Raw genomic sequence first — 20,463 nt, 5'->3', positions numbered from 1 at the left:
AAATGACCGCTTTGCCTCTTTTTTTTTTTTCAAGCAGCTTTATGTGTACACTTTTTATCTCGTCAATGTTTCGTATTTATTTTGATTTGATGATGAATAAAGGAATACAGGAAACGATCTGGTCAAAGTCGTAGATGAGATGTAACGGACATTCAGGACGGACCGCAGTTGTGGAAAACACAAGGACAACGATGGAAGAGGCATAGTAGAGACATAACTACAACCTGAGGCGGCTCAACACTTAAGTCAAGTCCCATTAACAGAGTAGTCGAGTCGACATTGTACTCATTGCACACAGCGAGGTTCTTTTGAGAGAGAGTTATCTCGGATGTCATTTCAATACCCTGAAGCTTTTTTCTGCGTCGTCTTCTTCTTCTTCTTCTTTTTGGCCGGGATGCTCTTGGCTCCCTGCGCGGCCATCGGCTTGGTCTCCAGCTTCAGGACGGGGCTTTTCCTTGGCTTGTAGGCCGAGGACTTGCGGACACGCTCCCCCTTCAGCGTGACGACGTGGGGCAGCAGCGGGGGGGTCCTCAGGGAGAGGCCGGACGTGCCCGGGGCGTGCGCTCTTAGGATTAGCTGGTCTCCTTCCACCCCTGTCACCGCCACCCAGCCTACAACAAAGATACACGAGAACGTGGTACTTTATTGATCCATACACAGAATTGGGGGTAGAAAGTAGTGTAATGCAGAGCGCCATCCACCGAGACCACTTTACTTGCATGAATACTTATACTTGATATATTTTGATTCACTCCAATTACTATGTCAACACTCAGTCATCCCACACCCTCCAGAAACGCCCACCTCAGTTTACTAATGACTGCTTGCGGAAGCAGCAGCAGCACTTAGTAGTTCACGTGTAGGGTTGCGTTTGGTCACCTGCAGAGGACATCTTGATGTCGGCCGTGGCTTGGAGGTACCCTAGACCCTTGAGGGTGAAGTCCTGGGACACCAGTGGGGGAAAGCTCTTCATGCGCTCCTCCCCGCCCATTGGAACCTGAGAAATATGTCGGGAGAAATATTAAACGCAATGGACACCGAAATGGCCCAAACACGCATGTTGACTTGTAGCTATAGATTAAGCATTATTTCAAATGGAGGGCCGTGCTGTGAGACATGCTGCTCTACCCAAAGCCAGAGAGAGACTGACGGACATGGAGAGAGAAAGACAGAGGGAAAGAAAGACATACAGACAAAGGGAAGTCAGACAAGCAGACAGACAGACCCCCAGTAGGACGTTCCCTGCGTGTTTCTGGTAGAGGGCGTCGGCCCGGTCCAGGCTGGTGAGGTGGACAGGAAGCTCATTGGACGCCACCACAGTAAACCAACAGGACTTCTCACCCTGAGAACACAGAACCCCACAATGTATATCGCTGGTCAGTGTTAGTATTACTGGTATTATTTATATATTGAACAGTAGCCCAGATGGCTTAATTTGAGTCAAACAGATACATATTTGAGCAAATCAGAAAAAAAAAAAAAAATGGGGAAGGGACAAATGAGAAATAAGATGAACGAATGGCTGAAGGCAGCTATGGTAGGAAACACGTAATTAAATTGCAATACACTATGGGTGAAGTGAACATGTCTGCAAGACAGTTAAAGGAATCTGATCAAAGAAGCCAGTTGATTGCCATGGTTTAAGTATCAGACTTTGTGGCTACAGTGGCAAACTATTTCAACACCTTTAAAATAGAGAAAAGGAAGGGAGGTATCTCTAGGTCCAAGGAGAATGTATACAAATTCCTTTTCAATTGATTAGTAATTATACAAACAAGGTTTACATAATTTGTAAATTATAGTATATTATAGTTATGATTAATAATTCCCAGACAATATCACAGCTTGAGTTTTTGTGTATTTGCGAGAGTGCATGCATTTGTTTGTCTGATTTGAACCAAGCAGGAGGGTACCTGGAGGTAGTCGATTCTCCCCAAGGCCCCCAGGAAGAGTACCGTGCCTGGCTTCAGGACGAAGGTCCGGGGCACGATAGCCTGCCTGGGTACCACCGCCTTCACCTCCGGGTCAGTCAGAAGACCAAGCACCTGACACAACAGACGAGAGAGACAGGCAGAGCAAGGCCCAAAGATACAGAGAGACAGACAGAGGGACAGCCAAGAGAGAGAAGCATACACAGAAAAAACGTTTCAGGGATTATGTTCAGAGATTTCCAGAGAACATAGCTGTCAAAATGTAAAACTGGAAGCATCTTTTTGCCAGATTTCGACTAACTTAGTAGTAAATTAAACAACTTTTTCAGGGGTATAAAGGAAGATCATGTGTCAACAAGAAGGGGAGGGGCCTCACATCGTGCTCCTTCATGATGCCTGGCGTGTCGAATAGCCAGTGGGCGTCTTTCAGCTCATTGTGCGAGAACTCCACCTCCTTCACCGGAGGGGGCTCTGAGAATAAATGGCCAACATAGATCGGAAAAATTAAAATACCAAGAATAAACTAGCCCTTGGGCAGAGTACTTCATCTCAGAGCTGTTTGGTTGGTTTTACCTGTGGTTGTCTCCTCTTCCACACCGTATTCCCCATAGGCTAGACTGTCAGGGTCAAACTGGATCTCTTCCCTCTTGGGGACTGGGTCCACTCGGAAGGTCCTCCCGATGCGACCTAACCACACCAGCAAGGGATGCACGTGGGAAGACCACCGTGAGGCTTATTTATAAACGTACATTTATGATTTGATGTTAGAGTAGTCTTCAAAACCACAATGCATGATTTGGCTTTACGTGACAGGATTTGACTCTGGGTTTGGGTAACTCTCCAATGTCAGGATATTTGCATAGAAAATGTACACGTACACACACAGGATAATTCACAGGCAAGGCTGGAATAACACGTCTTATACAGATAGATGCCTGTGGGTATGGCTGTGTGGTGGAGCGAGGGGTTCTCTTTCTTACCCATGAGGTAACCCTGCTTGCTGAATGTCTGCAGTCTCCTCAGCTCTTCAGGGGCCAGGTCTTCCTCGCTCTGCTGGGAGTCCTTCTCCAGGCGCTCCTGGCGGCGGAACAGGCGGTACGGCGTGGGGTTGATGATCGGGAACTTCAGCAGGTTCAGAGTGGTGCCTGAGACCCACCACAGGAGAACAGCAGGGGAAGGGAGCATGGGCACACGGCAGAAGGGAAAACGTTTGGATCAGTCGATGGGTTTACAATTCATCTTTGGATGACGACAGACGCCAATGTTTCAAAACGTTTTTTTGCTATTGTTTGATGTCACCTTGTCACCTGAAGAGACTGCTAGTCTGGCTCTCTTTATGAAATGGAGATATTAGTTTCCCTTTTCCATTGTATTTATTGTGTGCAGATTCAAAATTTGTTCAAATCCATCTGGTTCTATAGGATCAAGCTCACAGATATTTCTTAACAATAATGCCTGCATTCGAATTCAAAGTAGGTCATAGATAGAAAAATGTGTATCCCATATAAAACCTAACCAACAGCCTTAAATGAGGAAACACAGTTCTGTATCCACAGAACTGAGGATACAGTTCTCCCCCCTAACAACATTCATCTCTTCCATTCAGACCTCCTGATGGCAGCGGAACAAAGAGTCTTTCTGGGCTGGACTCTTTAGAGAGCATCCCTTCAGGGAATACTGTAACTACTGTGGTACACAACACACTGAGCAGCCTTGTCAAACAGACTGGCTTTTGCCCCGCCCCCGGGAGGAGCCATAACTACACATTTATTTGATCGACTGACCAATAGGAGTGCTTAGAATGTCAAAGGACCCCTGTTTTGATTCCCCTCCCCATCCAGATGTGCACTATATTATCAATAGATCGACTCCAGTTATTGGCACTATTCCAGCTTATATTCCAGTTATTATAGTTCATAAGGGGCCTTTTTTACAAGCCTTGATTAAAACTGCTTTCAAACAAGGCAGCATTCAGCTGTTGTCTTACGCATAGGGAGGTTGAGCAGAGCCTCATATGAAAATACTAAAAGGGAGAGAGCATGAAAGTGGTTGTGATGACCAGCTGAACAGCCCCTCCCACCTCCTCACCTGGCCAGGGGGAGATGGTGGCCTTGTGGATGACATCAGTGCCCTTGGACTTGCAGTAGTCAGAGTCTAGTAGTGTGTTAAAGAGGGTGGATTTCCCAGCATTTGCCGTCCCCACTAGATACACATCGCCCTTGTACTTCCAAGACCTCTGGAGGGAGCTGATCAGGTTCTCAATACCGTATCCTGTCTTGGCACTGATAAGGTGCACATCTTTGATGTTTTCACCGATGCCAGCTTCGTTGCAGTACTGAGAAAGCTGGCGTTTGATTCGCTGCAGATAGTTGTCAGCGTCTTTAGGAAGCAAGTCTATCTTGTTGCCCAAAACGACAATATGCTTGTTTCTTCCTACAAGGTCGGTTATATCCGGAACAATGGAGTCAGGAAGATCCAGGAGGTCGACTATGAGTAGAACCAGAGCCTTGTGGGACTTGATGCCCCGGACTACATTCCTGTAATCCTCCTTTGACATCTCGACGGTCAGTGCCTTCTGGTGGTGGACGAGGAGGTAACAGCGTTGACACACAGAGTTTTTCAACCGGTCCTCACGAGTAAGTACCTTAAACTTCTCGCTGGGCAGGTATCCTGCAACCTCCGGGGCTGTGCAGTGTAGAACAGCGCCGCAGCCCGAACAACAGGTGCTGCTGACGGGCTGGTCTGAGTCAGGGGTGCCGTGGACCTTGTGCTCACCCCTCGCAACTTTCTTCTTCTCACTCTTGGCCTTTTTACTGATGCCCTCATCCAGTGGGTAGTTTATGTCGTGGAATTGAACAAGAGAGTCCAGGTTGACCTGTTTCGTAGCTGTTTGCAGGGACCTCAGCTGCATCTCTAGACCTCTGTGTTGACTTTTGTCAGACAATGATCGTGGTAAAGATATATCGTTGGGAGCCTTGGGTGACGCGATCCTTTGGAGCTCTTTGAGTACAGTCTGTAATTCATCTCGGGGTTCTTCATCAACCAATTCACCATCATCTAAAAACACAAACTCTTCTTCCTTCTCTGGGTCCACCGTGGTTGTAAAACTGTGCAAAACGGATCCCCTTTGGCTGTCCAAATGGGAAACCCTTGACCCCCGTGTACTGTAAAATAATCTGGAGGTTTGTGTGTTATGAAAAAGTTCTTCCCGAGTAATGCAAGTGGATATATGGCCCGCAGAAAGCACATGAGCATCCCTTCTACTGGGTCTCCCAGACAGACAAACTACATATAGATAACGGCGACATCTAGACGATACAAGTTGACGCAACGCGACCTGAAACGGGTACATCTTTACAATGTAATCCAACGGTCTTGGGCTGCAGACATCAACACAAAATGGACATCAATTCAACCTTCGCAAATAAAAATAAAGACGCACGTGAAGAGTAGCAACTGATATCCTGGTCGGATGTGACGTAATTGTGACGTTTATTTACCTTCTATAAACAGACTTATTCTGTTAAATATATTTTATAGAATCGATTACTGTATGCATTATATATATAACGACGATTATTTAATGTTTCGTCACTAATAAATAATCTAAGAGCATGTATATCATTTCATAAAAAAAAGGAAAAATCGAGATGCACATTGTACAGTGACGTCAAGCTTTAACTTGTTTTCCGCGTGTCCCGAACTGTCATTGGGTTTGACTTCCGATAGTTGGAAACTTTTTAAAGCTCTGCCACTCATTCATCAAAATGCTTCGGAACGCACTGTGCCGCTTGTCAGGCAAAACGGGACGCGTTTGTGCTGCAACGTCCGGTGTGGTGGTGAGTTTTATAATGTGCAGTATAATGCCTATAACTATCGGTTTAAAAAGCTGGCCGATTGTAACTGAAATGCCACTTTTTATGCGATAAAGTAGGAACTAACGGTTATTAACTAACTTTGTTTCACGTCAATGTGTACATCTAAGATTTATACGGATTCACACTTATGGAATTTGTTTTTGGTGAACGTTGTTATGCGGTGAACTTTGAGTGAGAATGATCTTTATACAGGAGAAGTTCAAAGGTGAGCGGCTGCTGTGTATATATTAAAATGAACGTTGAACTACCATGAGGCATGCACATATAACATAAACGTTTCTGTAATTTCATCTGACTTTGGACGTTTTGAATGATTTTAAATAAATCAAAAGATAGAACACACACGCACACGCACACACCCCGTGCATGTTATCACATTTCCTCCTGCTCTTCCTCCCCTAGCAGCGGGCGCTGTTCTCAACGGGGCCCCAGCAGCAACACGGTACCTTTTACGAGTTCCGAACATACTTTATCCGTCCGGACCAGAACTCGGCCTTCCTCAAGCTGACCAACGAGAAGATCCACCTGCGAACGGCTCACTCTGAGCTCCTTGGCTACTGGAGTGTGGAGTATGGAGGCCTCAACCAAGTCTTTCATATCTGGAAGTATGGTGAGGACCGAGAGAAGGAGGGTTGCACAAGCAGTGTTGGGAAAGTTCACTTTCTACGTGAACTAGTTCAAAGTTCAGTTCACAAATTAGAAAATGAACTAGTTCAGTTAAACGTTCATAATTCAAAATTTTGAACAAAGTTCACAGTTCCAAAAAATGAATTAGTTCATAGTTCTTTTTTTCAATATGTTGCTGTGAGCTATTCGTTTTTTCTGAAATTTGGAACATTGAGCCCCCTTTTGAGGTTTGTCTAGGATGAAATAGAGTGGTTGAATCAAGTATCGTAGCTTAATACAGTTTCTATCGTGTTTTATTGCACATTTTGTAAATCCCATTGATTTCTGTTGGAAGACTCAGCGCTCGTTAACCGGAAACGGAAAGGGGGGGTGTTTGGTTGTAGTCTTTTCACTCGGGTCTAGCCCTATTGATGAGAAGGAGAACCGAGCGAAAAGGCTACAACCAAACGTGAACACCCCCCCTTTCCGTTTTCGGCCAACAAGCAATGATTCTATGAGGTATTCTAGTCCGCTGAACTATGAGCCAGAGAGCTAACGTTATGGATTGTACATATTTATAATTCGAAATTCGTCTCAGCCTTTAAAACACAGATACTCTAGGGTCTATAGCATATAACCGCGTTGTCTGATTACAGTTAAATTCATTTTCCACAATTTAACAGCTCTCGTTTTGAAGAATAACCACCGTGCCATTCGTTTCAATGGGAATCGCGCCGGTCTATACTTCCAACATAAAGTGTACATATTTATAATTTGAAATTCGTCCCAGCCTTTATACGACAGATACTATAGGGTCTATAGCATATAACTGCATTTTCCGATTATAGTTTAATGTTACAATAAGATGGCAACACCGCAACTGCAAATTAACCGCACGGAGATTACCATGGCAACCGGTCAAACAACACGGCGATCTGCGCGCGCATCCGCCGTGTTGATTAACAAATGACCCCCCTATTGAACGAAGTTAAACCGAGTGAGCGTGCCGTTCACAGACACCAGAATGAACGAGTTCACAGTAACGTTCGTCAGGCAGTAATACAGTACGTTCAGTTCACCCAAAATAAGAACGAGTTCATGAACTATGTTCAATGAACGCGTTCAGGCACAACACTGTGCACAAGATATATAAGATTTATGTAGAACTGTCAGTTCGATATGGACAAGTCAAGTCAAGTTGTTACAAAGACGTTTTGATAAAAGAATAGTAGCTGGATCCAGTTTTTGCTCTGTGAACAATTATCTTAGATCCCAATTGATCCTAAAAGGTCTAAAGTAGTGTCTGGAGCAGGGTTCCTCAACATTTTTATTACTGAGGTCCGGTATGCATATTTGAAATATTTCCTGGGCCCGGTATGAATGGGGGGGGGGGGGGGGGGGGGGGGGGGGAACCATTATATGCCTGCCTAACTTAATCGAATGAACACAGCTACTGTAGGACCGTTATTAAGAATGAAAACATAGTTTTATACAATTGTTAACAGTCTAACAACACGACTATGATATACTCATAGGAATCATCAAGCCAATAAAAACAAAGATGAGCGTGTTGAGCGTCTGTTAACAGTATGCAATAAGCATAGTTATTTTTCTTTATTTCTAAATCTCTGCAGCCTGGTGGCCAATGGTCCGGTGGTTGAGATCCCCTGCTCTAGAGGGTTCATAAAGCGAAAGAATATCTATATGAAGCGGTGAGAGTAGGGCAAGCGAGGCCCGAGAAATGGCCTTGATTAAAAGACACAATGATATTAAACGGTGAATTCTGCTGTAGGGCCATTTGTGTCACTGATAAGGTTTGTTTACTTATGCTATAGGCCGCAGAGTAGCCTTCAACTTTGGCACAGCAGCTGAATGCAGACTCTGGGTCAGAATTTCAGTTTGTGCCTTAACTAAACAAAGAGACACTTTGTTGAGTGAAGTCACACTTTAACAAAACAAACCAGACTGGTTGTGAATAGGATTGTTTAGAGGGCTTGTTCAGTATGAAGTTAGAATTGTTCATGTGAAATATAGATGCCGAATTCCAGGGCTTGAAGAGCCCCTAGTTTACCAGCGGGTGTGATGTTGAAATCACGCTGAATGAACAAGCAGATCGACGCCCTATTCACCACTGTGTAGTAGGAACTCTCTCCACCATCACTAGTAATTTTAGTGTCCGTAATTTTTCTTCCCAGACAGTTTTTCTCAGCGGGCAGGTGTGCGGGCAGCTCTGTCTCAGGAACCCCAGTGGCTTGGGGAGTACATCTCTAAAGCCATCCCCATGCTGACCACCCAGGACAACGAGGTCACCTACCTGGTCCCCTGGAGCCAGATCCAGAGCCCACCCAAGGAGGGCGGTGTGTAATGTCTACATGTAGCCACTTGGTGGCGGTATTTCATTATTTAACGAAACAACATGGTTCGGTTCAATCTTAAATAAAGTCTTAAATTCCATGATTGTCCATAGAAGATTGTCAACCCTTCCTTATAGTCAAGTGAAAAGATCAACGTAGTTGTTGATTTTTATTGATGACCGCACAGCAGAGACTGGCATATGTGAAATGGTTGTATGCGTATATAGAACAGTATACTTGCATCAACGCTTGAATATTCTACCTTAGACCAAGTGTCATGTTGGATTTGACTACATAAAAAAAGACATAATAATACATACTAAAGTGAAATATTGGGATACAGGGGAAATGAGTTTCATTGTATTAAGTGTGTGTGTGTGCCTTTAGGGGCGTATGAGCTGGCCTCCTTCCAGATGAAGCCAGGGGGCCCCGCGGTGTGGGGCGAGGCGTTACAGGCGTCAGTGTACGCCCGTGCGACCCCCGGCTACGGCCACCTGGTGGGGGTCTTCCACAGCGAGTTCGGGCCGCTCAACAGAGGTGAGCTGTGGGCAAACGCTCAGGTCCGGTCAAATCCAATTTAATCTTTAAGAGCCCATCCAAGAAAAGCATTCTTGGATGGGCTCTTAAAGATTAAATTGGATCTGACCGGACCTTGGATTTGACCGAACCGTGTGGACCAAGTCCACACGTCTGTGCAAATGTATTAGATTATATTAGATTGGACGGGCCAGAGCCAAAGACAGGATTTTGTTCTGTTTTTTTTTGTCAGGGGATTTGATTCATTAATTGCTTTCAGGGTGTAGAGATAATTTCAACAAATATGACAAAAAAATCATTCTACTATATATTGCCTACATTACTGTTAAGGTAGTCCACAGGGCACATAACTGGGTTTACCAGTGCTAACAATCCTTTATTCGATACGTGCCTGATGTAAGAAGACCTTAATGTGCCTGGCCTGCATGGGTCTTTACACCGCTGTGGAAACACATACAACAAGGGGCTGAAGGAGCCTTTTAGTCCCTTGCAATGTAGTTCCTGGAACTAAAAGTTAAGGGTCGTTTTGGTGAAAACTTGGCTAAGGTCACCCTTCCTGTGAACTTGTCCATGAACACATGAACGATCTGTATTCTGCTGTTTGGTTCATCTCTGCGTCCTGTGTGGTCAGTTCACGCCTTGTGGTGGTACGAGAGTCCAGACCATCGCGCTGCCGTCCGCCATAAAGCCCACGAGGACGCCAGGGTGGTGGCTGCAGGTCGGTGCTAATCAGGATAGCTGCTATATCTTTTGTTATATAATATACAATGGTTTATACTGTGTTAAATAGGAAGAATTGCGCTTCCCTTAGGCTAGTTTTCATAGTTTGAATGTTTTTGTTTTGATACGTAGCCTACAAAGTGTTACAATAAAGTACTTCATAATGGAGGCCTTTTAGATTATTCTCAAATCTTTTTTTCAATTTAAATGGAATGGGATTGATAGAGATATGCCGAGATAGCTGGTGATTGTCTTACCCTTAATTGTCTTGTTTAAAAAACACAAGATGTTTTAATGGGGCTCCGACAAAATATTATGAACTGGGTTTTGAATGGACGTTCAACTTACATGCTTTTTTCTGGTTGTGTGTCATTCATTCTTCTCTCCAGTGAGGGAGAGCGTGGCCCATCTACACTCCCAAAGCAATAAGCTCATGTTTCCTTGCAGCTTCTCTCCTCTGAAGTAGCACCAACTTGTCTGGAAACCATCACTTCTCCTCATTCCACTGTGTAATTATGTCAAGCCTAGGTTTAATCATTGCTGCCAATCACATAACATTGGTATTTAGAAATTTACAAGCTGTTACAATACCGGGTACCGCTATCACGACCAACCTAGTGCAACCGTTTCTTATTGATTAGTAACGATTGTTTCTGGATAGTTTATTACCAACACATGGCAAGTTTGCATGTAAAGGGAAATTAACTGGCACTTATTTGAATTGGCGATTACATCACTTTAGAGTATCGTGGTAGCGGTTACAGTTTAACATGCACACAGTTCTTTTTAACTTTTTTTGCTTTACTTGCTGGCGTCTGTAATTGAGATTATCCACAAAGTGGGTTTAACCGTTTTGAATATAAACAAATGATTATACACTTAACAATCCAACTGTATTTTATATTTGCAAATGTTTACAAATCATGAATTATGTTTTCTATTGCGACCATAGAATATCCCCTAATCTTGATTAAATGCGCTAATATATGTTAGATCAGCCTTATATCATGAATTGTGAAAATAATAAACAGACTTTATGAGTTTGACTTTAGGATTTCTCGTCTTTGACTGAGCATTCACAATTAAAGAGAAACTTCACCCATTTCCATTAAGCTTTGTATCGTTAGAAACCCACTCATATTTTTAAATGGTCGTGCATCATTCCCTTATTTTCCCCTGAGACCGGAGAGATCCGTATTGATCTCTAACACTTCCTGTTTTAAATGACGCAATATGACGATTTTTGCGTTATTCTAAACAGGAAGTGTAAGAGGGGAGGATTCTCTTAAGACTACAAGCACTAGTCCCACCCCCTATAGGGGGGGGACCCACTGACGCTACAGACCTATTGGATCAGTGCCAGTGGGTGGGACTTCACCAGCAGAAACTAACATCCAGAGCGTCTGAAGCTTAGCTAACAGACGCTGTGGAGAAAACTGAATTAACGACAATATCCTTTACGAGCCGCAATATAGCGATGAGCAGCTGACGCTGTTAGAGGAACAGGAGGTGGCGGCTGCTGTGGCTGCTACAGCCGAGGCAGAAGACCTGCCTGTCGCGGACGAGGAGCCCGGAATGGCTCGAGCTGGGGCGGATTGGTGGTGCCTGTGCTCTCACTGTGCGCCTATGGAGTCCGTCTGCTGCAAAGAATTTCAAAGATTTCGATTTATTCTGTTTGAAACCTCTGAATCAGACCAGGACACGGGCGTATGTGTTGTGGAGCATCCTAGTTTCGCACCGCATATGGACAGCGGCGTCCTGGAGACCCATTTCAGAATCCCAAAGGTGAACTGGAAACTTCAGCCAAAGCCTGCAGGGACGAACGGACGTCTGACTGTAAAGTGAGTGTTTTTATTTTTCGTTCTGTAACTATCGTGGCATGTTAACTGCATAAAGACCATCTTTCGCTAACTGTGTGCTCAATGTTTTGTCTAGACAATATCGCCTAACAGCCTACTGACACTTTCTGGAATGGGTCCTGCAAGGCGAGAGATTGGGCAGAGGCTGTCGTGTCGTTTTAACTACTTGCGTCGTGCAGACCATCTGACTAAAATATCCAGCTCCAGACGGCCAGTACTGCGGGCCCCAAGAGGCTGACGACGCTCAAGAGGAACTATAAGTTTCATTGTTTACATATATTTTTTTGTTTATATTTCTTGCAATAAATGGTTCAAATTCACGCTGTTGTAGTCCTTAGTAGTGTTGTGGAGTGGAGGTGTGTGAAGGGGTGTGGATTCTGAAGGAGGAGAAGTCAGAGAACATCGATCAGTTCAGATCCATCTCGCTGCTCGGTGTTGAAGGAAAGATATTCTTCAGCATGGTTTCAAGGCGCCTGACAGACTTCCCTCTAGGGAACTCCTTACACCGACACCTTGGTCCAGAAAGGAGGGATCCCAAAGGTACCGGGATGTCTGGAGCATACAGGCGTGGTCACCCAGCTGATCCGGGAAGCCCGGGAAAACAAGGGGGACCTGGTAGGGCTGTAGTGCAGCAGGTCCTTACAGAAGATGTTAGGTCTTCCCCGAAGCCTGAGCAACATCTCCCTGTACGGGAAGAACAACTTGCTGAAGCTCCCCTTCAGTATTCTGAATGAAGAATACATGGTGACCAGTACAAGGGAGGTCCTGCAATACCGGTATTCGAGCGACCCAAAGGTCTCCCAGGCCAGAATCCAGGTCAAAACAGGTCGGAAGCGGGAAGCAGCAGAGGCCGTCGGCAGAGGCGAGTCTCGGCTGAGACAGCGTGCTGGTGGGCACGGTGATGCGAGGGAGGGCTGACCTGGGTAGTAGCACAAAACCACGCTCAGCCTCAGTCGAGGAGGTGCGAGCCAGCCGGATAGTTGGAATGCGGCAGCAGGAAGCCTGAACAAGATGGAAGCTAGGGGTGAAGCGAAAGGTGTCTTGGGCATCTTTGGAAAGCGGAGCCCCATCGCATCAAGTTCTTGATCCAGGCTGTGTATGACGTTTTACCAAGCCTGTCCAGCTTGCAAATCTGGGGGATGGTTGAGTCACCAGCATGCCCTCTGTGCCGGAGGAGAGGGACCCTGGAGCACATTCTCCAAGACCTCCATGACCAAGTCCACAAGGTCATTGCAAACACCATCTGCAGCGAAATCAACCACTGCAAGCGTATCCGCCCAGCGGAGAAAAACCTGGTCCCCTGGAGCCAGATCCAGAGCCCAACCCAGGAGGGCGGATTGTAATGTCTACATGTAGCCACTTGGTGGCAGTATTTCACTACTTTACGAAACACAACAGAGACGAAAAGCTGCTTCACTCTATTTTGCCGATCAGGCCTCAGGAGGATGTTTGTTTTTAGTAGGGATGGCCAAAACTATTCTTTTCCGGGATCAGTTCTTTCAGTTCCGTTCACTATCACGATTTGTTCATTTGTTTGATTCGTTCGTTAAGTCAGATGGTCTGTTACGTCATTTGCCAGTGAATCGGAAATTATGGAATAAATGTTAATCAACATGCGTGTAGCCTACTACTTTCTAATGTTCTGGTGAAATTACCCAGGTTAAGTGTAAATATTAAGCATATATATAAAGCACATACGTGCCTTTTTTTTCCACAAATATCCTTAATACATAATGGGGTGTAGTAAGAATTATATGGCGTCTTCCAAGTAGCGCTAATAAGCTCATTAGTTAACTTGTGTGGTGGTGCCTTATCGTTTGTTTACCCATGGGCCATGGCAACGCGATTGCTACCTGCTCTCATTGGCTGAATCGGTGAGAACGTTTTAAACTCAATCAATGTAAGGTCGCGGGGCGACGAAGCTCTGTTCGTTCATTCTGTCATATATTTTATTTACGTGACCATTAAAAGAAACCAAAAGAAAAAAGAATCAGTTCTCTTGTTTTGAGAATCAGTTCTCGTCGTTCACCTTCGGGAGTCGTTCGTTCTGACTGAATCGTTTGCGACTGACCCATCACTAGTTTTTAGAGAGTATGTGTGTGTTTGTTTGCATGTTGAGGAACAGTGATCAATCAGGTGAATGGATTCCTCAGCTCACCATTGAACCTATAATCTTACACGCAGCATAATTTTCCCTCGGGGCATTTCCCTCCTCCTCTCTGCTCTTGCATTATATTAATTATTTCTATGTTGGCACAGAAATGACAACACTTTTCACTTTTAAAGAAGTGAAACTGGATGTTTTCAGACCAAAAGGGCCTGTCAGCTTCCAAGAACGTCCGTATTCATAAGATACTGAACCTTAGTCCACTTGTCACTTTACTTAACCCCATAGTCAAGTGACTAGTGGGTGTTTTTTTCAAATATTTGACAACACAGCACAGACTGCAGCACAACACAAGACATGCGGACTGTTATTAGAGGGGATGTCAAGCTAAACCGCCATGTTCCAAAGTAGGCCAAAAGTTACGTCAACAGGGCGCACTTTGCATGGCGAAATCAGGTTGTTGCATTAGTACAAATGATGAGTCGGTCGCAAACGATTCGGTCAGAACGAACGAATCCCGAAGGTGAACGACGAGAACTGATTCCCAAAACAAGAGAACTGATTATTATTATTTTTTTTTTAAACATATAACAAAAATATGGTCACGTAAATAAAATACATAACAGAACGAACAAACAGAGCTTTGTCTCCCCGCAACCTTATTTTGATTGAGTCTAAAACGTTGATTCAGCCAATGAGAGCAGGTAGCAATCGCGTTGCCATGGCCCATGGGTAAACAAATGATAAGGCACCAGCACACAAGTTAACTAATGATCGCTGTAGGCTTCAATATCATGCAAGCACTTTGTTGTCTTTATATTTCGTTCTACATCACAATTGCATGCTTTAATAAAGTATTGTTTTTACCTACCATTACGAGTATCATTTGGTCTAGTTGCTAACGTGCTTCACTGCTTATTAGCGCTACTTGGAAGACGCCATTTAATTCTTACTGCACCCTATTATGATAATCATGTATTAAGAATATTTATGAAAAAAAAGGCACGTATGTGCTTTATATATATGCTTAATGTTTACATTTAAACTGGGTAATTTCGCCAGAACGTTAGAAAGTAGTAGGCTACATGCATGTTGATTAACATTTATTCCATAATTTCCGATTCCCTGGCAAATGACGTAACAGACCATCTGATTTAACGAATGAATCAAACGAACGAATCGTGATAGTGAACGGAACTAAACAAAAACGATTCCCGGAAAATAATCGTTTTGCCCATCCCTAGTTTGTACCAGATGACAATCACACACACACTCATACACAATCTAGGCCTAAAAGTGCCGCATCATGTAATAAACAGTATGTTCAATGTTAGTGTTTATTTTAAAGTTCACTTATACAAATGTTTTATTTATTTGTTTTCCTCTTGCCTTGGTTCAACCAAATGTCATGTTAATCAATGTCATGTATTAAGTTTATGTGTGTGTGTGCGCAGGGACGTCCCTAGGAATTCTGGGCCCCCTGACAGAATTCAGTTATGGAGCCCCCCCCCCCCCCCCCAACATATATACATTTTAAATGTTGTATATTCATTCACATTTTATAATCATTAAATATTGGGTAATACTGGGTCAAAATTGGGTAGTCATTATCATCATCAAGGATGCAGGGAATGCAGAAAAGTACATTGAAACTCTTGCTATGGACTAACCAGTCACACTTTACCTTTACCTTGCCATTTGGTGTCTTGGAATATTTAAGGTAATCAGGTAAAGGCTTTCCCTCTATATCGTTGGGCATCTCCTCATCTTCCCTAACAGCATTTTTTCTGAAAATACTTGCCCTGTCATTGTCAGTCAATCTTGCTGGCCACAAACCTGGGTCAACAGAAAGCAGCTGATCTGGGTCTGAGACCAGTACATGTGGCTCATCTGCCTGTGGCTCACATCTGTCTGACGTGTCCCTCATTTCAGCCTCACTTGGTTCCTCCACTTCCTCATCAGTGCTGCTTCTACTTAGACTGTCCTCCTTCTCCCCTTCTTCTATTTCAACCTCACTGGTTTCTTCTGTGGGTTCTGTGGCAACCCGTTTCCCCGATTGTCAGATACCCGGTAGGAATCACACAGAAATCAAGGGTTAAAGCCGCATTCAGCGTTTATTTCACGAGAATAATTACTAGTCTGTATACTCGTGCTAGGGTCTCCGTGAGCCTCTAGATCGCCGGCGTGGTGCGGAATCCCTCCGTGTCGCTTCGCCCTTCTCCCGGTCTAGCGAGCGCTCCCGCCGTGTCACTTGCCCGGCGCTGTGCGGAATCCCTCCGCGTCCCTTGCCGTTCGCCCGGTCTGGTGCTTACTCCCTCCGTGTCACTCTCCCGTTGGTGCGGACTCCCGCCGTGTCACTCTCCCGTTGGTGCGGACTCTCTCCGTGGCACTTCCTGGTTCGCCCGGTCTGGTGCGCCTTTTATACCCGGCGCTGGTCCTTTCCCTTCCTCCGGCCAGGTGTCTCAGATTGCGCTGATTGGGGGGAGAGACGTGGTGCTCTCTGTCGCCGGCTGGAGGTTGGCGACGGTAAACCCGGTCTACTGCGTGTCCTCGGACCCGCCCGGTCCGAGGTCCGGCGGCGGGACGCCACACTCCTCCACCGCTTGCTCAGGCCCCTGGTCTTCGGTGAACCCGCTCAGGCAGGCATCCCGGCGTGACAGGGCGCCGGCGTTCCTGGCTCCGGCCATCCACTTCCGGGGGCGTGGTCGGTGACCAGGATGACCTCCCTCCCTAGAAGATAATACCTGATGTTTCGGGGGGCCCGGAACCACCGCGTCACTCGTGCGTTGGTGTCCCTGGCTCCGGCCCTCCGCTTCAGGGGGGCGTGGTCGGTGACCAGGATGACCTCCCTCCGCCCTCCACCGGCTCTGGGCTTGATCGGCCCACTCGTGGTCCACTGTGATTCGCCGAAGCCGCTTGGCGGTCGACGCCTTCTTGGAGCCGGGGTCCTTGGTCACCTCCTCCATCAGGTCGTCGTCCTCGTGGCCCGTGGGTCCAGAGGGGACCCGGTGGTCGTCAGAGCTCTCGTCGGGATCTGGAAGTTTCACAGGTTTACCTGTCTCCGGGAGGTCGTCCCCATCCACGTCCAGCGTGATGGCGGCTTCATTGGGGATCGACATGGGCCGGTGGTCGTCCTCAGCTTCTTTAGCTGAGTCCCTTGCTCGGACTGACGTCTCTGCCGCTTCCGTCTCTGCCTCTGCCTCCGGCTCGGTGTTGACGTCGGCCTCTGGCTCGGCCTCGAGCTCTGGCTCCAAGTCGGCCTCGAGCAGCGCCACGGCCTCTGGTTCCGGTGAGGCCGCTGGCTCAGCCTCCGCCCTGGGCTCCGTCTCCACCACGGGCTGGGGCTCGACCGACGTCTCATCGGCCTGGATTGAGGCCTCTGTCGTGGGCTCGGTGTCGATGTCGGTCTCTGGATCGGCCTCGAGCTCTGGCTCCGAGTCGGCCTCGAGCAGCGCCACGGCCCCTGGTTCCGGTGAGGCCGCGGGCTCAGCCACCTCTGTTCGCCCTCCAGGGGGCGACGGAGGCCTGGTGGCCCCGTAGGCCTGTTGAGCTCCCCTCACCCCTCTGCGGGGTGGTTCTCTCCGGCTCCGGAGTACACGCGCCGGGTCCTGTAGCCGGTGGAAGATCGGGCAGTCCTTCCCGATTAGCAGCGGCACCGGTAGGTGGGGTACGATCCCTGCCCGTGTCGTGAATACCCCGTGCGGGGTCCGGATGACGACGTGGCAGGTCTCGAACGTCCGGGTGTCCCCATGTATGCAGGTCACCTCTATGGCCGCGCCCTCCTTCCCGCCCGCCAAGTCGGGGCGGAGGAGAGTGACCACGCTGCCGGTATCCACGAGGGCCTGCGTGCCCCGGTTCATTACCCGCGCCGGTATGGTCGGGCTTCCTGCTTTCCCTTGTGCCCAGCAAGTCGCTCGCATGCATGGCTGCGTCTGCTGCCGGCGTGGCTCGTCTCGCGGCCCCTCCTCCCACGGCCTCGTCTCCCGCGGCCTCATCTCGGGCCGCGTCGTCTCTGGCGGCGTCGTCTCCGGCGGCGTCGTCTCCGGCTGCAACGGGGCGGCGGTCGCGGCGGCGGTCGCGGCGCTTAGTTCGGTGAGCCGTAGTACGACCTCGTAGAGCAGGGCCAGACTCTCCGTGGTCTCCCGCTGCTGCTGCTGGGCGGCCGTCGCCGCGGTCCCATCCGGGTTCTGCATGCCGGCTGAAGGGGGTTCCCTCACAAAACCGGCCCGTAGCGCGGTCGAGTTGCCCGCATCCTCCACCATATGTGGCAACCCGTTTCCCCGATTGTCAGATACCCGGTAGGAATCCCACAGAAATCAAGGGTTAAAGCCGCATTCGGCGTTTATTTCACGAGAATAATTACTAGTCTGTATACTCGTGCTAGGGTCTCCGTGAGCCTCTAGATCGCCGGCGTGGTGCGGAATCCCTCCGTGTCGCTTCGCCCTTCTCCCGGTCTAGCGAGCGCTCCCGCCGTGTCACTTGCCCGGCGCTGTGAGGAATCCCTCCGCGTCCCTTGCCGTTCGCCCGGTCTGGTGCTTACTCCCTCCGTGTCACTCTCCTGTTGGTGCGGACTCCCGCCGTGTCACTCTCCCGTTGGTGCGGACTCTCTCCGTGGCACTTCCTGGTTCGCCCGGTCTGGTGCGCCTTTTAAACCCGGCGCTGGTCCTTTCCCTTCCTCCGGCCAGGTGTCTCAGATTGCGCTGATTGGGGGAGAGACGTGGTGCTCTCTGTCGCCGGCTGGAGGTTGGCGACGGTAAACCCGGTCTACTGCGTGTCCTCGGACCCGCCCGGTCCGAGGTCCGGCGGCGGGATGCCACAGTTCATCATAGCTTGAAGAGGGTCCTGACTCTAAGATACATCATATAATTTAGAATATGTCTCATAATTATCTGAACATATTAAACAATGTTGTCAACATTCTATTTGATTGGATTGAGCTGGGCAAGACTAAATATGTATTTGTAAGTTTTGATTTGCTGCATTAGCCTACAATAAATAGCAGCTATTAATCTAAGGGTAGACTACTTTTAATTTTAGCTGGCTTAAAACTTAAAAATCAGCTAAAATGTACAAGTATCCTTAGTTTAATGTCTGCTTATAATGTAATGCAGCCAATCAAAATATTCCAAATCATCTTACATAAATGTTAACCCCAAAGACTTTTGTTCATGGATTGCACATAGGCTCACCTTCTTGCCTTTCAACTGGGGGGGGGATAATCCTGGGGCTGCATCCGTGCATGAGGGCAGTTTTCATTAGCTAATGTCAACAGCTATCATGCTATGGCTGGCACGCAGTATGGAATGTTAATCATTGCATTATCTCCATTTGTACCATGGTCTGGGTGAATACTCGATTCTGATTTAAAAAAAAAAAAAACTCACGATTTTAACTCTAAAACACAAGTATTATTAATTGATTAAATATTTATTTCTTTCGTAAGTGACCATGGTATAAAGCGGGATAATGCCCTTCGAGGTATCCATTAACAGAAATGAATGGATTTCGCGGAAGCAACCGCGGAGGACGGTTCACGCCTCCACGTCGTCAATTCATTTCTGTTAATGGACACCTCGTCGGGCATTATCCCTTACATATGCCAACATTACACATTACACCTGACATTTCCTTTTCAGTAGCAATGTAGGCTATTTGTACATAGGTAGGCTATTGGATATCATGTGAATGGTAATGTTTTGTTTTGGGACCTCAGTGGTGGAACGAGCTCCCTACCGATGTCAGGATCGCTTCTTGGTAAAAAAAAAAACTGGGTGACCAACTGTCGACCCCTTTGAGCTCTTTCCTCTGTTTCCTGCCCTGACAACCTGACTTCTTCATTTCACCGACCGGCATACACACAAACTGAGTGACTGACTTCAGACTTCTGCACTTGCTTCACCACGATCTGCCTGGCTACTTTGCTCTGCAGTAGCGTAAGACTTGGGCTGTACCAAATAATGACAAATGAGAGGGGGGATAATAGGGTGAAGACTTTCTAATGATTTTGTAAAAATGGATAAACAAACCACATGTTCATTTCATTTGATGATTTAATCCGAAAAATAAAATTAAAAGAAATATGAATCAATACTTCGCCAAAATTTACTTGCATATAGTTGTAACAATATTAGTGTCCTCTGGGGAGCACCCGTCAGTGCTGCGGCCCTGGAATCATCCTAATTCCCCCCCCCCCCCCCCCCCCCCCCCAAGGACGTCCTTGTGTGTGCGTGCTTTAAGGGGCGTTTGAGCTGGCCTCCTTCCACTTGTAGCCAGGTCGTCCATTCATGTATGGCGAGGCAATCCAGGCCGCGGTCTTCGCCCGCGTAACCCCCGGCTATGGCCAGGGCCACCTGGTGGGGGTCTTCCACAGCGAGTTCGGACCACTAAACAGAAATTAGCTATGGGAAATGGTTCTGTAGCCACGATTTATATCAATAACTCTTTAAAATCCTTAAAAGTCTCAGCCACTGT

At 47.0% G+C, this 20,463-nt stretch overlaps 2 protein-coding genes across 3 annotated transcripts; one reads left to right on the top strand and one right to left on the bottom strand.

Annotated features, from left to right (window-relative positions):
• Nucleotides 1-5: 5 nt before the first annotated feature.
• Nucleotides 6-5,346, bottom strand: noa1 (nitric oxide associated 1). Its single transcript, XM_079745007.1, has 8 exons — nucleotides 4,020-5,346; nucleotides 2,912-3,076; nucleotides 2,505-2,618; nucleotides 2,308-2,402; nucleotides 1,914-2,045; nucleotides 1,226-1,342; nucleotides 880-997; nucleotides 6-611 (listed from the first exon to the last, which is right to left on the bottom strand). The coding sequence occupies exons 1-8, from the start codon at nucleotides 5,281-5,283 to the stop codon at nucleotides 337-339; spliced, it is 2,280 nt and encodes a 759-aa protein (XP_079601133.1). The 5' UTR covers nucleotides 5,284-5,346; the 3' UTR covers nucleotides 6-336.
• A 283-nt stretch (nucleotides 5,347-5,629) lies between these two features.
• nipsnap3a (nipsnap homolog 3A (C. elegans)) lies at nucleotides 5,630-11,052 on the top strand. Of its 2 annotated transcripts, none has more exons than XM_079744516.1 (6): nucleotides 5,630-5,770; nucleotides 6,212-6,419; nucleotides 8,611-8,772; nucleotides 9,157-9,306; nucleotides 9,938-10,024; nucleotides 10,416-11,052. In XM_079744516.1, the coding sequence occupies exons 1-6, from the start codon at nucleotides 5,699-5,701 to the stop codon at nucleotides 10,490-10,492; spliced, it is 756 nt and encodes a 251-aa protein (XP_079600642.1). In that variant the 5' UTR covers nucleotides 5,630-5,698; the 3' UTR covers nucleotides 10,493-11,052. The 2 variants fall into 2 exon arrangements, with proteins under 2 accessions (XP_079600642.1, XP_079600643.1); XM_079744517.1 differs by having other exon boundaries at nucleotides 5,652-5,770; nucleotides 6,215-6,419.
• Nucleotides 11,053-20,463: the final 9,411 nt, after the last annotated feature.

The sequence above is a fragment of the Pollachius pollachius genome, assembly GCF_949987615.1.
Source record: "Pollachius pollachius genome assembly, chromosome: 10".
Taxonomy (NCBI): domain Eukaryota; kingdom Metazoa; phylum Chordata; class Actinopteri; order Gadiformes; family Gadidae; genus Pollachius; species Pollachius pollachius.
This window is presented reverse-complemented; position numbering and strand designations above follow the sequence as displayed.